The sequence below is a fragment of the Callorhinus ursinus genome, unplaced genomic scaffold (assembly GCF_003265705.2).
Source record: "Callorhinus ursinus isolate GAN/ISIS: 27379988/994484 unplaced genomic scaffold, GSC_fseal_2.0 scaffold10, whole genome shotgun sequence".
Taxonomy (NCBI): domain Eukaryota; kingdom Metazoa; phylum Chordata; class Mammalia; order Carnivora; family Otariidae; genus Callorhinus; species Callorhinus ursinus.
Window position 1 is genome coordinate 78,527,541 of NW_027397072.1, and position 12,367 is coordinate 78,539,907.

The following is a 12,367-nucleotide window of genomic DNA, read 5'->3' on the forward strand; positions in this document are numbered from 1 at the left end:
TTAATTTGATGCTAAAGAATTACAACTTTTTAGAAATTTTATGTTTTTAAGATGTTGCCCCAAGTAGATGGAAACAGAAAAAAAAACCTACATTATCTTCTGATTTCCAAAAATAAACACTGAAATTTTATTGGAAAAAAGAATCTCAAAAAACTCCAAATCAACCCAATTGAGATTCTGAGTTTTATACACACACACACACGCACACATTGACTCTATACACTGCATTTCACTCATTGCTGGAGGACATTCTCCAAGTGTCAGTAGAAAGAACATTTACACACATGACAGAGGCATGTTTGAAACCTTTTATTGAACAGGCAATGCATTGTGCAATGGTTAAGGACACAGATGCCTTGTGGAAAAGTCTAAAAATTATTTTTGGAAACAGTCTGTGAATTGATGAACCCGGCTATGTTCCATCCACTCGTTCTTAGAGTGACTATCTTCAGGAAGATGGTTTTATAGCTGCTCTTGGAAATGGCATCCCTGTTTTACCAAAAATGTCATGCCTAATAGTAAACATGAAAGAAGACGGGATCCACAGGCAAGACGAGAACCGGAAACACAGGTTGATCTCGGGTGGAAGCAGAGACACATGTTCTCCTGGAAGACCTTCTCCTCGGACCTTGCAGGTGCTCCTGACTTCGGCATTCATGGTTCACTACCACTCTCTTCCTGCCCGAGCCCTCTTTATCAAGGGAATTCTCAAAGACTCACATTCATACCTTTGGGCACAAGACCTTGTTCCTGGCCCTTTTCAATGGTGTTCTTGTTTTAGGGCACCTCGGGCCCAGGATTGTGGCTGTGTGTCTGTCTTTGTTGGCCTGGTTCCCTCCTCTTCCCCAAGCTCGTTCTCCCCTAACTTGATGATAAAATCACTCTTCAGTTTCACAGTTTGTTTGCCTTGATTTACTGGCAGTTTTTGACTCAGTGACCAGTCAAGGTAGTGGACATTCTTTAGCAGCAGGCTGTCAGCCTATTTTATAATTTGGGGCATGTCACTCCAAGCTTGCGATTTCTTTCTGGCAAGTTCCATCCAGGATGGCTGATCTGCACTGGCATAACTGGCTCTCTTCAGCTGATGCAATTCTTTCTCCGTCATCACTGCAGACTGAGCTGCTGGAAAGAAGACAAAACAAACAGAAACATGAGAAATGAGTTTGGATTTCCACTTAAGCCTCTTGTGTTTCTTTAAAATATACGTCAAGGTCTTAACTGTGGTCTCAAACATAAAATCCATTAATGCTTAAACATGTAAAGAAGATTTAGGCATAGAATAATTTATGTACTAAAAAGACTTCAGAACAGCAGGCTCAAAAACAGTTCCAGCAACGCAGTGAGGCGAGAGAAACTTCCAGAATAAAACTGCGGGAACTCTGGAGATTGGTTTGCACCACAGTGTGAATATTCTTAACATTGCCAAACTGTATACTGAAGAATGGCTAGGATGGCAAATTTTGTTTTATGAATTTTACCACAGTGAAAAATAAATTTAAAAATACTGATGCATATGGCAACAGAGATGAATCTCGAAAACAATATGCTTGGTCAAAGAAGCCAGATACAAAAGAACACATATTTTATGACTCCATTTATGAGAAATGTCCCCAAAAGACAAGTAATATGGAGACAAAGTAGATTAGTGGTTGCCTAGCCCTGGGGTCATGAACACTGAATGACTGTAAATGGGCATGAGGTTTTTTTTTTTTCAGGGTGAGGGAAGTGTTCTAAAATTGGATTGTGACGGTTGTACAAGTTGGTAAATATATTCTCACTGTCAATATATACTTGATGAGTTGTACACTTAAAACCAGTGAGTTTTATGGCACCTAAACGACGTGTCAGTAAAAGCTGTTTAAAAAATCAATGTGGCAAAGTAATTTGGAAAAAGAAAAGAAAACCAAAAAAAGCAGGACCAATCCCGGAAACGTATTTCAAAGTGTTTGGTACTGCTTGCAGGCTTCATACCCAAGTTCTGATGGGACAACGAGATTCCTCTTTGCAGCCCCTCCTGGAGGCAGAGCTTTGTCCCCTGCCTCCGGTCCACAGCGGGCCTGGCAGGAGCCACCAGGAAAGACTTGCTGCGGACGAAGTCGGCTTGCTTCATGGGCTCCTATTAAGACACAAGAGAGGGGCGCCTGAGTGGCTCAGTCGTTAAGCATCTGCCTTCCGCTCAGGTCATGATCCCAGGGTCCTGGGATCGAGCCCCACATCGGGGTCCCTGCTCAGCGGAAAGCGTGCTTCTCCCTCTCCCACTCTCCCTGCTTGTGTTCCCTCCCTCGCTGTATCTCTCTCTGTCAAATAAATAAATAAAATCTTAAAAAAAAAAAAAAAGACACAAGAGAGACACACATGCTGTTTGGTGACCTGAGATTCTCACAGGGGGCAAACATAACCAAAGGCAATAGGCTATGGCATTTCTGTACAAAGATGAGTCGTGCCACTGGTTCCTTCTTGGCAGAGCTCTGCTTTGTGCCCTTGCTGAGAGGGGCCTTCAGAATGGCAGACTCTGGCTAGCATGGGGCCTTGGACTCAGCCCACACACGCATCTGCCTGTCCCCACACCGGGCCTCAGCCCCACATGTTGGATGGCAGGGACTCCATTTAAAAGTCAAAGCGAACTGTGTTTGGAAATAGTTTTGGGATTTTTCAGGATACCTGGTATGAACATGGATGCCCCAAACCAAGATGACTGGTTAATATTTGCTTTATAAATTCCCTCAGCCTGCAGGAAGGTTTTCAAGGGTAGATGTGATGGAGGTTTGGGTCCAAATGAAGGGATGCAGGTCCTACTGCAGGCTCAGGCTTGTTTCCTCACACCACTGAAACATGCGTATGGGTTTATCGTGGTGGCTATTAGGGGGAATACAAAAGCTGTGGGTCTCATCCTGCTTCCAAGCACAGTTGCTTGGGTGTGAAAACACTGTTTCAGCCCAGAGTGCAAAGTGAAACCCCCAGGTCCCGGCCCCACAGCCCGCGGTGAGGAAGAAGGAGCCCCAGCAGGCAGCCAGCCCCGCAGCAAACGTAGGGCTCGTCCACGTGGCGCAACGAGCTGAGATGGGGCTGCGGACATGGTCACCACGCTGCTAACTGAGAAGTTATTTTAATCCCGTTCCATTTCTCCAGATGCTGAGCCATGCTGCCTAGGAGGCAGGCAGCAGAGAGCTATCTCAATGCCTGAGCAATCCACCCACTTCCAGCGGCCCGGCACAGAGAGAGGGCAGACATCAGCAAACACCACAGGCAAGCGTCCCTGTGATAACCATGCAGGATGCGTGGGGTGCAGGGCCCCAGCTCTAGCGGGCTGGTCCCTCTGGGACCCACAGAGACAGAAAGCGTTTGCTCTAAGCACCTGGGCTCTCTCGGACGCCTTGGCTTGCTTTCCTATTTCAGACTTCATGGTGCGGGCCCCGGGCTTGTCTTCCTGGTTTGGGGGCTGGTCCGAGGTCCCTCGTCGCTTCTGCCGAGCGATGGTGATCCAGGGTGGTGCAGGCTGGCCCTCGGCTGCAGGAGGGGGACCCTTCTCTGTGGGTAAAGACACAAGGTTATGCAAAACCTCCCAGCCCCTGTCCAGTCTCACCTTGGGCTTCCCCCACACAAAGAACACCGCACAGAGGGGCAGGAGGCCGGGTGGGTGAGGGAGGAGGAAAGAGGGCCTGGGAGCCTTTCTGGCAAGACTATTACTTTTCTTTAGGGGACTTGGTTTTCTCATCTAAGGATGCATCAAAGAGATGATGCTCCTCTAGTCTGAGCCACAAAATATTAAATGCAGCTGTTCCTACCCACACATTTTAAAGCCACCTTCCTCCCACAGAATACTTTCTGGAATGAGATAAGAGCAAGCACATAAATAGGTAAGATTTCTTTCATATAAGCCCGTCATTTGGGGGCTAGTGGAATACTACTAGGGGGAATACTACCTGATTCCTAATTTGCTTGGCAGTTTTGTAGACACACTGTTATTCTTTTTTTAAAAAACTTGTAAGCATAACCTTCCTTTTGCAGACAGTGACACCAAAACTAGCCACAGTTGTTTTCCTTAATGTTCTAGAGAGACGAGAAACAGTGCCTTCAAAACCACAAGGTTTTGTTGAATCTTCTTCTGTGTCCACAACGCTTATCTTTGGAAGGGAACGCCATGGGTTGCTGTCCCTCTTTTCAACTCTTCTGTATTTTTGTATTTTCTATGATGAAAATTTACTACCTTCAGGCACAGAAGAAAGCAGCAAGCCTACTTCAAGGAAACCTATGGCTTAGTGGCTTCTCATAGGTATATCGAAAGTACGCTGAATCCAAAGGTTCTCCACGAGCCTGCCTCTCTGAATGTCTGCCTGCCACCACACAAAACACAGACACAAGTCCCTCCCCATATGCCTGGCCCCTGGCCCCTTCCCACTTTCCCTTTGACATCCCAGTCAGCAAGGGGAGGCAAGGTCCATGTCCTGCAACGCATGCAGACGTCTGGGATGAGTTAGTGCCGTTGTTCTTGGTGGCCTGGCATACACCACCCCTTGCTCGGCTGTCATAGGACGTTACTCTCTCTGTTCTTGTTCCTGCCTCTGGTTCAGCCTGCAGTCTTTTTCTCTCCGTCCCCAGCTCACCAAGGAGGGGCGGGGGACGGAAGCCAGGGCTCCACAAGCTTCAGTCTCGTGTCAGAGCTGGGAAGGGCCTCTGGCTTCACACACTGACCTCTCCCTGGCCTGGACAGCTGAGAATGGCTCTCGCTCTCCCGGCTGCTCCCTGAGGCCTCCACCTCGCTGGTCTCCAGGGAACCCCTAGTGATGACCCTTTCACAGGATGGTCCAGGGCCAGCCTCATGGGTGGAGGGCACAGGAGGGGTGGGGCACATTCCAGACACCGGGAAGGATGGAGAAAAGCCACTAAGCATCCTACCATCCTACCATGGTTCAGAGAGGCCTGCGATTCCACCTGGAGCCTCATGTAACCCACAGTCAGGGCCTGTCCCAGGTCAGCCCAGGCAGAGCAGCGGGCTGAGACTGCATTCTGCTCTGGGGCAGAACGCCCAGGTGGCCACTCTGGTCCGCAGTTGGCACTGCAGCAGGAGCAAGGGTTGGGGAGGGCACATGTGCCATATCCCACAAGGAAAAGGAGGAGGAGGGAATGAAGACCCACGTACCGTGCGGGATAAGGCGGGTTTCAGACGCCAAACCCCCACAGCATGCTGTGGCTCTACAGCTGAATATTCAGGGTCAAGGGTCAACCATAAAACAGCTTCTGAGATTAGACATGTTCAAAATCTCATTACTCCCAGGATAATATAGATGTGGCAGCAGATTAAAAGGAGCTGAAAACACTCCTTTGTTTTCTTCTTTCTGCCTCAACACACAGACGACCTTAATCTTCTGGGGATTTGGCTAAAGGGCTTTGACATCTCAATTTCTCTTCCCCAAATGCCAACAGGTTTTGCAAGCTGTCAGGTATGCCCGGGACAGCAATAAACAGCCCAGGAACGTTTCTCACGCACAGGAAACCACCAATTCATGTCTGTATCTGTGTGATCTCCTCAACTGAGAGCCTGAAAGAGAGGGACTCCCCCAAACACATCTCGCCTGGAATGAAAGGCAGCAGACTTGACCTGCTGTACAGCATAAGTAGAGTAAAATTTCTGGGAGACGGAATGCTCTAGATGCAGGAAGCTGTGACAGCCACAAAGCTTGCCCTAGATAACCTAATTTCATAGGAGGGCAACTTTTGGTAGGGGAAAATAATTTGTTGTTGTTATTTTGAGGATATGATTCTGTCAAAGAGGGAGGGTATGAGGAGTTTATACATTAGTTTTTCTCCAGATTCCTTCTTCTTAACATGCTTTCCCACTTCAAGGGTTTAATTTGAAAAGTATATTTATTGTTCAAGCATTCATTTCCAAGAGCTCTCGTTCTTGAGGGTTAGTTCAATAGGCTGTGGTAATGAGGACTGCTTCCTCCCTGGGGCCAGGAAACAGAGCAGCTACTGATGTGGTCCTGGGGCCTCCATGTCTAGAAGAAGGCCTCAGGCTAGCAAGGTGCTTTTGGGCAAATTCCAGAACCTCTCTGTGACTCAATTTCAGTGTAAAATGAGGAAAGGAGCAGTGTGTACCTCTCCTAATGTGACTGAAGATTGAACGAGATCATCCACTATCTACGCCTCCTACGTGATTGTGAAGATGTAATGGGATCACCCACGGGAAGGACTTAGCACAGTGTCTGGCACCGAGTGAGCTAAAGAGTGCGAGCTGCCCCCGCAAAGGGTACTGCTGTTATTCTGTTGTTGTTATTCCCACTTGAGGAGAGATGCAGACTTTGGTCACATCCTAGCCAGGACATGATGGAGGCCAGTAAGCCATTTGCCAGTGTCCTCTCCTGTGACAAAACAAAACAAAATAAAACAAAACAAACCCAAAGCAAGCACTGGATTGTCTCCCAGCCTTTTGCTGGGCCAGGCGGCAAGGCTGACTCTTGGTTGCCAAGGACACGGTCCATGATGGTTCATGGACTACATCCTGATGCTGTGCGTGTCCTTGTCTCCTCATGAACCACACTGTAAGGACAGTTGCCTTGTCCCTCATGGGCTGGGGAGGGTGGACAAAGCCATGCGGTCTGTGTCATGGAGGAGCCTGGCCCAAGCAACGCAGTGCTCACCGAAGCTACACTCTCTAGAATAGCAAGCACTCTATTCCTTCTTGTAGATGCTATGTATTGTGGACCGCCAGCTGGCAGGCAGACTCTGAGGCAAGTACACACTGCCCAAGATGGCAGCCCAATTTTCATCCATCTTCCTGGGAGCCTACTATATATATCACTCTGAAAATACCCATGCCCCCCCCGCCCCGCCCCAACTCTAAATACAATGGGGAAGAAAACCACACAGCTTTTGGACCCACGTTTAGCATTTTGACCAAGCTATTTGTATACAAGACTTAAAATTAACCATTCACAAAATCCTCAATGTTACACCATTTCTAGAGATAGTCAACTGGCCCTCTATGAGGCAGATGACTCTTCTCACCTCATTTTGACTTACTGGTCAGTGATTTTTTTTTTTCTTTTTCTTTTTGGTGCTTATTACAATTTGGCCTTGGGTACAGTTTCTTTCATTCAGAAAGATTTCTGTAATGACCCACTGAGGGGATGAGGCTGGGACTCCAACAGTGGTCTACACCCCATGTGACAGGCAGGACACAGCTGTTGAGTCTGGAAGCTGGGAGCTGTCATGAAGGCTATCTTCTGAGTGAGAGGCAATGAGCTGTACAGTGTAAACTACCAGGGTTTCCTGCTCTTTGGGTGAGAAAAATAAAGCAAATCTCTGCCCTAAGCTAACACACAGCAGGACAGCGGGATTTAGCATATGCTGCCATTTTTGAAGCCGCAATTTTTAAGAATCTTTCTCCTTTCACAAATGTCTTCCTTGTTTATAAAAGTACACACACACATTGTACAAATTCAGAAGGCAGATAAAAGTATAAAAAAGGAGAAGAAAGTTTTCCGTAAACCAATAACCCAGGAAAACCGTGCTAACACTTTGGCGCGCTCCTAAGAATCTTTTTCCATTATGCTGTCATCTTAAAAATACGTATCAACGGCTCATTCCCAGCTTTTCAAAACACTCTTTGTGGAAGGAGAGGCCTGAGTTTACACATGATCTAAAGTGCATGCATCATTAACATCTGTCACAACTAGCCAGAGCCAGAACAGTGCCTAGGTGCTCCAATAACAGCAAACATCCTCCGTTTCTGTCTCCCCTCCAGGTCCTCTGCCGCGGCCCTGGGTTACATGGGGGCGATGAGGTGTGTCAACACAAAGGGGCCTGGTGGAGTGGGGGTGGGATCCTGGACTCTGGGGACACGTGAGGCCTCACCTATGCTAAGGGTTTATGCCAGGTTTCCTATATGAAAGGTGAGGGTTTGGGGTTTTTTTAAAAAGTATTTATTGATCGATTGTCAGTCTCAGCTTACACAGACAGTGCCTGATCAATACATGCTGGCAAAGTCTGCAGTCGCTCCTCACCAGTGCTGTCCATGAGTGAGGCTGGGTGATCTTACAGAACTTGGGCTTTTAATTCTCATGTGAGCAAACTGTCTCAAAACTGTGCTGAGCGTTTGGGGAGTAAGGGCTTTTCACAGAGCAAGCTCCTGTTTTGAATGATGTGCGATGGGGGTGTGCTCTACTTCTACCTCCAAATTAAACTAACTGCCATTCCTCCCTCTCCTCATTCAACCCATACAGTCAGTCCTCCCTGTTTGTGGATTCCGTATTTGTGAATTCCCCTACTCACTAAAATGTATTTGTAATGCCCAGACCGGTTCTTGTGAGCCTTCACGGGCATCGGCAGACATATGCAGAGCAGTGAAAAGTTTCAGTATCTGGACGAGCACGGTCCCAGCTGATGTCGAACAAGGGGACTCTCAGTTTCTTTCCTGCTTCTGCTTTCATACTGTAAACAAATGTCCTTTTTGCGGTAAACTTAGTGCCACATTTTTTTTGCATTTTGGGGGGTTCTTTTGGGGGATTTTACTGTCTAAAATAGCCCCATCTACTGCTAAAGTGCTGTCCAGTGTTCCTGAGCACAAGAAGACTGTGAGGTACCTCACGGAGGAAATACATTTGTCAGATGAACTTCATTCAGGCCTGAGTTTCAGTTTTGTTGGCTGTGAGCTGGATGGTAATTAATCACTAATACATACAATACGGTGTCTTTAAACAGAAACACGCATAAAACAAGGTTATATGCTGATCAGTTGACGAAATGGAATCAGAGGCTCACTAACTCTGATTTCTACTCTATTTCTTCTAGGAGCAGTGGTTCGGTATTCGCTAATTCAGTATTCACAGCAACTTTATGGAGCATAACTACTCTAAATAATGAGAATCAACTGTACCTGATGAGTGCCCACAAGGCACCAGGCCGTGGCAAGTGCTGAGTCTACAGACAGGAAGGCTGTTTCTAATCCAACACCTCTCTCCAGGGCCCTGCATACAGGCTCTTCTGAAAGAGCAATTAGGAATAGAGGGATCCTTCCACAGCTAACACATGGTCCATGGTCCAGGAATGAATCCCAGAGCCCGCTGGCAGGAGGCACGAGGGGCCTCTGGGGCACTGGTCTCCTTCTGTTTCTTGTCTGGTGTGTTCGGTGTGTGAAAATTCATGAAGCTGCACACATATGACCTGTGCCTTTCTTTGCACGTGTATCATTCTTAGTAAAAAACAAACAAAACAACCCACAAAAACTACTCTGGGATAATCAGGACTCACTTGGTGCTTGGATAGCAAGGAGGAAAAGTCCAGCTCCCTGTCCAGATACAGAAACGAGGCAAGTGTGCACCACGGAGCTGTTTCCACCCCGCAATTAGGCAAGGCTACTGCCGAAGGGGGCCGGGGTTCTCCCAAGGATGTCCCCTCCCTCGTCAGCAGAACCTTCCCATCCTCTTCACATCCCCTCAGCCCTCAAAATACCAGGAGGTCCTTGGATCACTCGCCTTTCCTACTGCTGTCCCCCCTCAGCCAGCCCATCGCCCTCCTGCTCCATCCTCTGAAGGTTTATCCTGAATCCCTCCTCCTCCATTTCCTCCCCGAAATGAGACTTCATGGGTCAGCAGGGGCAGAGGACATACCTCTCTAAACAGTCACTTCACAGCCTGATGGCAAAATGGTGCTCTCGAGGACAACAACTGTGTCTGGGAGCCTCTTTCCTGGCCACCAGGGCCAAACTGTCCTTATGGCTTTTCCCTACTCCCAGGTCAGGAGACACTGCTGGGGTCTCCTCCTCACCCCAGCTCCTAAGACCCACCCTCAGACCTACAGATTTCCTCTCTCACAATCTTCAAACCCACGTTAACAGGAAAAAAAAAATGCCACTGTTGTTTTTAAACAGTCCTGGTAGCTTGTTTGGATCATAAGAGGTGAGAGCCTGTGAGGGCCAAGACTGTGCCCTTTTTCCTGGTTTCATGGACAGTCTCCAGGGAGCATGTCCCGCTTGTTCACCCACGCGGGGCACACTCCGTCAAACGATACCGCTCTCAGGGCGCCACGGTTTTATAAGTGATGCAGGCCTGGGCAAAGGGCCGATGGAGTCAGAGGCTTCCCAAGGTCAGCATTTACGAGGGTCTGATAACACAGCATGTTCCTCAGCAGGGGAGTGGTCAGTCCTTGTCCAAGGGCAGGGGTTTATGCAGGCCTCCAAGGTGGCAATTTATGTGAGTCTTTTCCCCAGTGGGGGCCTGGGGCCTGCTTTGCCTTCTTTCTTGTTTTCATAGCATAAGCTATAACTGCTTTAGGACTCTGTTGCTCCTAGGTGAGAAATCTGTGAAAAAGCATTTATAAACAAATAGCAATGCACGAATCACATGTGCATTTGGATGTGTGAGGTCGGGAAACTGGTCATGTGCAGGCACATTTACTGGGGGCACCCCAGGCATCAGAGGCTTTGTCACACTCTTGGCTTAGCTTCAGGTACAGCTGCCCAGCGCTCCTCAGGGCAAGCCTAGCAGACATCCCCAAGCTGTCCAGCCCGATCTCCTCATCTCAAAGTGCAGACCCCAGAAGCTGGAGACAGGCTCGAGGACATAGAGTTGTGATAAACAAGCTTGGACTCGAAGTCCATTTGCTCACCTGCCACCGTGCAATTAAAACAGCCTCTCAGCAGAAGGCAGTGACCAAAGTCCATCTCTGGGCATGGAGACAGCTCTCCATTACCTGCCAGATAATGTAACTGGGGACGGAGAGACACTATTGATCTGAAAATAATTTTGAGCTACCACAGACGAAGGAGAAAAAGTAGCGAAACTCTATTACATGGCACTCTCTTATAATTCAGCATGGACACAAACACCCCACCTTGGATTCTTTGTGGCTCTCTAGGGACAGCTGGAATTCTGCAAGATCTGTCTCAAGTGGCCACTGGAGAACAAGTGATTAGTTTCAGGGATGACCCTTGTCCACAGGGCTTAGATTTTCCTTCCTCTGTTATCCCTTGGCCCTCCCTCGCTACCCCCGGACAGGTAGGGAAATCTCTCCCCACCTAAGAAATGTTCACGGCTAAGGTTTATTCAGTCTTGATTTTCAGAGCAGTGTCATATTCCTAATGATCCTCACAAACCTCCCTGTAAGAACCTTTTCAACCCCCCATTTCAGAGACAGGAGCACAGAATCTCATGGAGTAAAGGACTTGTCCAGGATCACATGGCTGATATGTAACAAGGCTGGGATTTGAACACAGGCTTTGTCTTTACTCTCCATTCACTACATCAAAGGACCCACCCCCCTTTTTCCTATACACCATTCTCTCCCCATGATAACTTATTCATTGAGTGGCAAACAATAGTTACTCAGCCTTGGCACTATTGAGACTTGGGACTGGATGATTCTTTGGCGTTGGGGGCTGTCCTGTGTACTGTGATACGTTTAACCCCTCGCACTAGATGCTGGTAGCGTCTCCCTCCCACCACAGTTGTGACAATCAAGTAGGTCTCCAGACACTGCCAAATGTCTGCTGGGGGACAACATTGCCCCCAATGGAGAACCACCACAGAACGACAGAACAGTGAAGAACATCTGGCTGCAGAGGACGTCTACATGGCACCAAACTCCCCTCCCCAGGTCACGTGCTATGTTCCTTTGGGCAAGTTCTTTCGCTTTACGCTGCGTTCCAGCTTTCCCATTTATAAAATAGGATTATTGTTGGAAATTAAAATGTAAAGCATTTAATGATTTTTGGCACTTAGTGAGTGCCTAATATACATTAACTATTATTGTCATTATCTACCTGTATACTGAGTGTTAAGTGGTGGTAAATCCACTGCAGACCCTGACTTTGGGAAGCTGATACAGTGCGGGAGACAGACACACAGACAAACAGGTGAGGTGCACAGCTCTTACAGGGTGTCAGACGGAAGCCGCTACTTGCCCCATAACAGTGCCATCTAATAGAACTTTCTGCAGTGGTGGAAATGCTCTCTGTGCTGCCAGCTAGTCATAAGATACAGGGCTGCTGAGTCCTTGAGATGTGGCCAGTGTGACTGAGAAACTGATTTTTTCAAATTTAATTTTAATTCAAGTTTACATTTAAACAGCCACATGTGGGGTGCCTGGCTGGCTCAAGTCGGTAAAGCGTGCAACTGATCTTGGAGTCCTGAGTTCCAGCCCCACATTGAGTTTACTTAAAATAAATAAATAAATAAATAAACAAACAGCCACATGAGGCTAACGGTTCCATGTTAGTTAACACAGATGGATGCCTGCTACTCAAATGTTGATCTGTAGACCAGCAGTACTGTCCTCATCAGAATCAGAATCTTCATTTAAAGGAGATTCACAGACATCTGTAAGTTTGAGAAGCACTGCCCTGGAACAGGCGTTCTCCACATTGGCC

The 12,367-nt window shown here is 47.7% G+C and overlaps 1 protein-coding gene across 7 annotated transcripts in view; it reads right to left on the minus strand.

Moving 5' to 3' along the window:
- Positions 1–294: 294 nt before the first annotated feature.
- The window catches only part of CRACDL (CRACD like), a 134,673-nt gene continuing 122,600 nt past the window's right edge, over positions 295–12,367 (minus strand). For 6 of the 7 annotated variants that reach the window (XM_073897836.1, XM_073897831.1, XM_073897829.1 and 3 more), the window contains 3 exons: positions 3,356–3,528; positions 1,972–2,116; positions 295–1,122 (listed from right to left, as the gene is read on the minus strand). In XM_073897836.1, coding sequence (XP_073753937.1) covers positions 980–1,122; positions 1,972–2,116; positions 3,356–3,528 — 461 coding nt within the window. In that variant the 3' untranslated portion in view covers positions 295–979. The remainder of the gene's footprint in view (positions 1,123–1,971; positions 2,117–3,355; positions 3,529–12,367) is intronic. The other variant, XM_073897830.1, reaches the window with a different exon arrangement.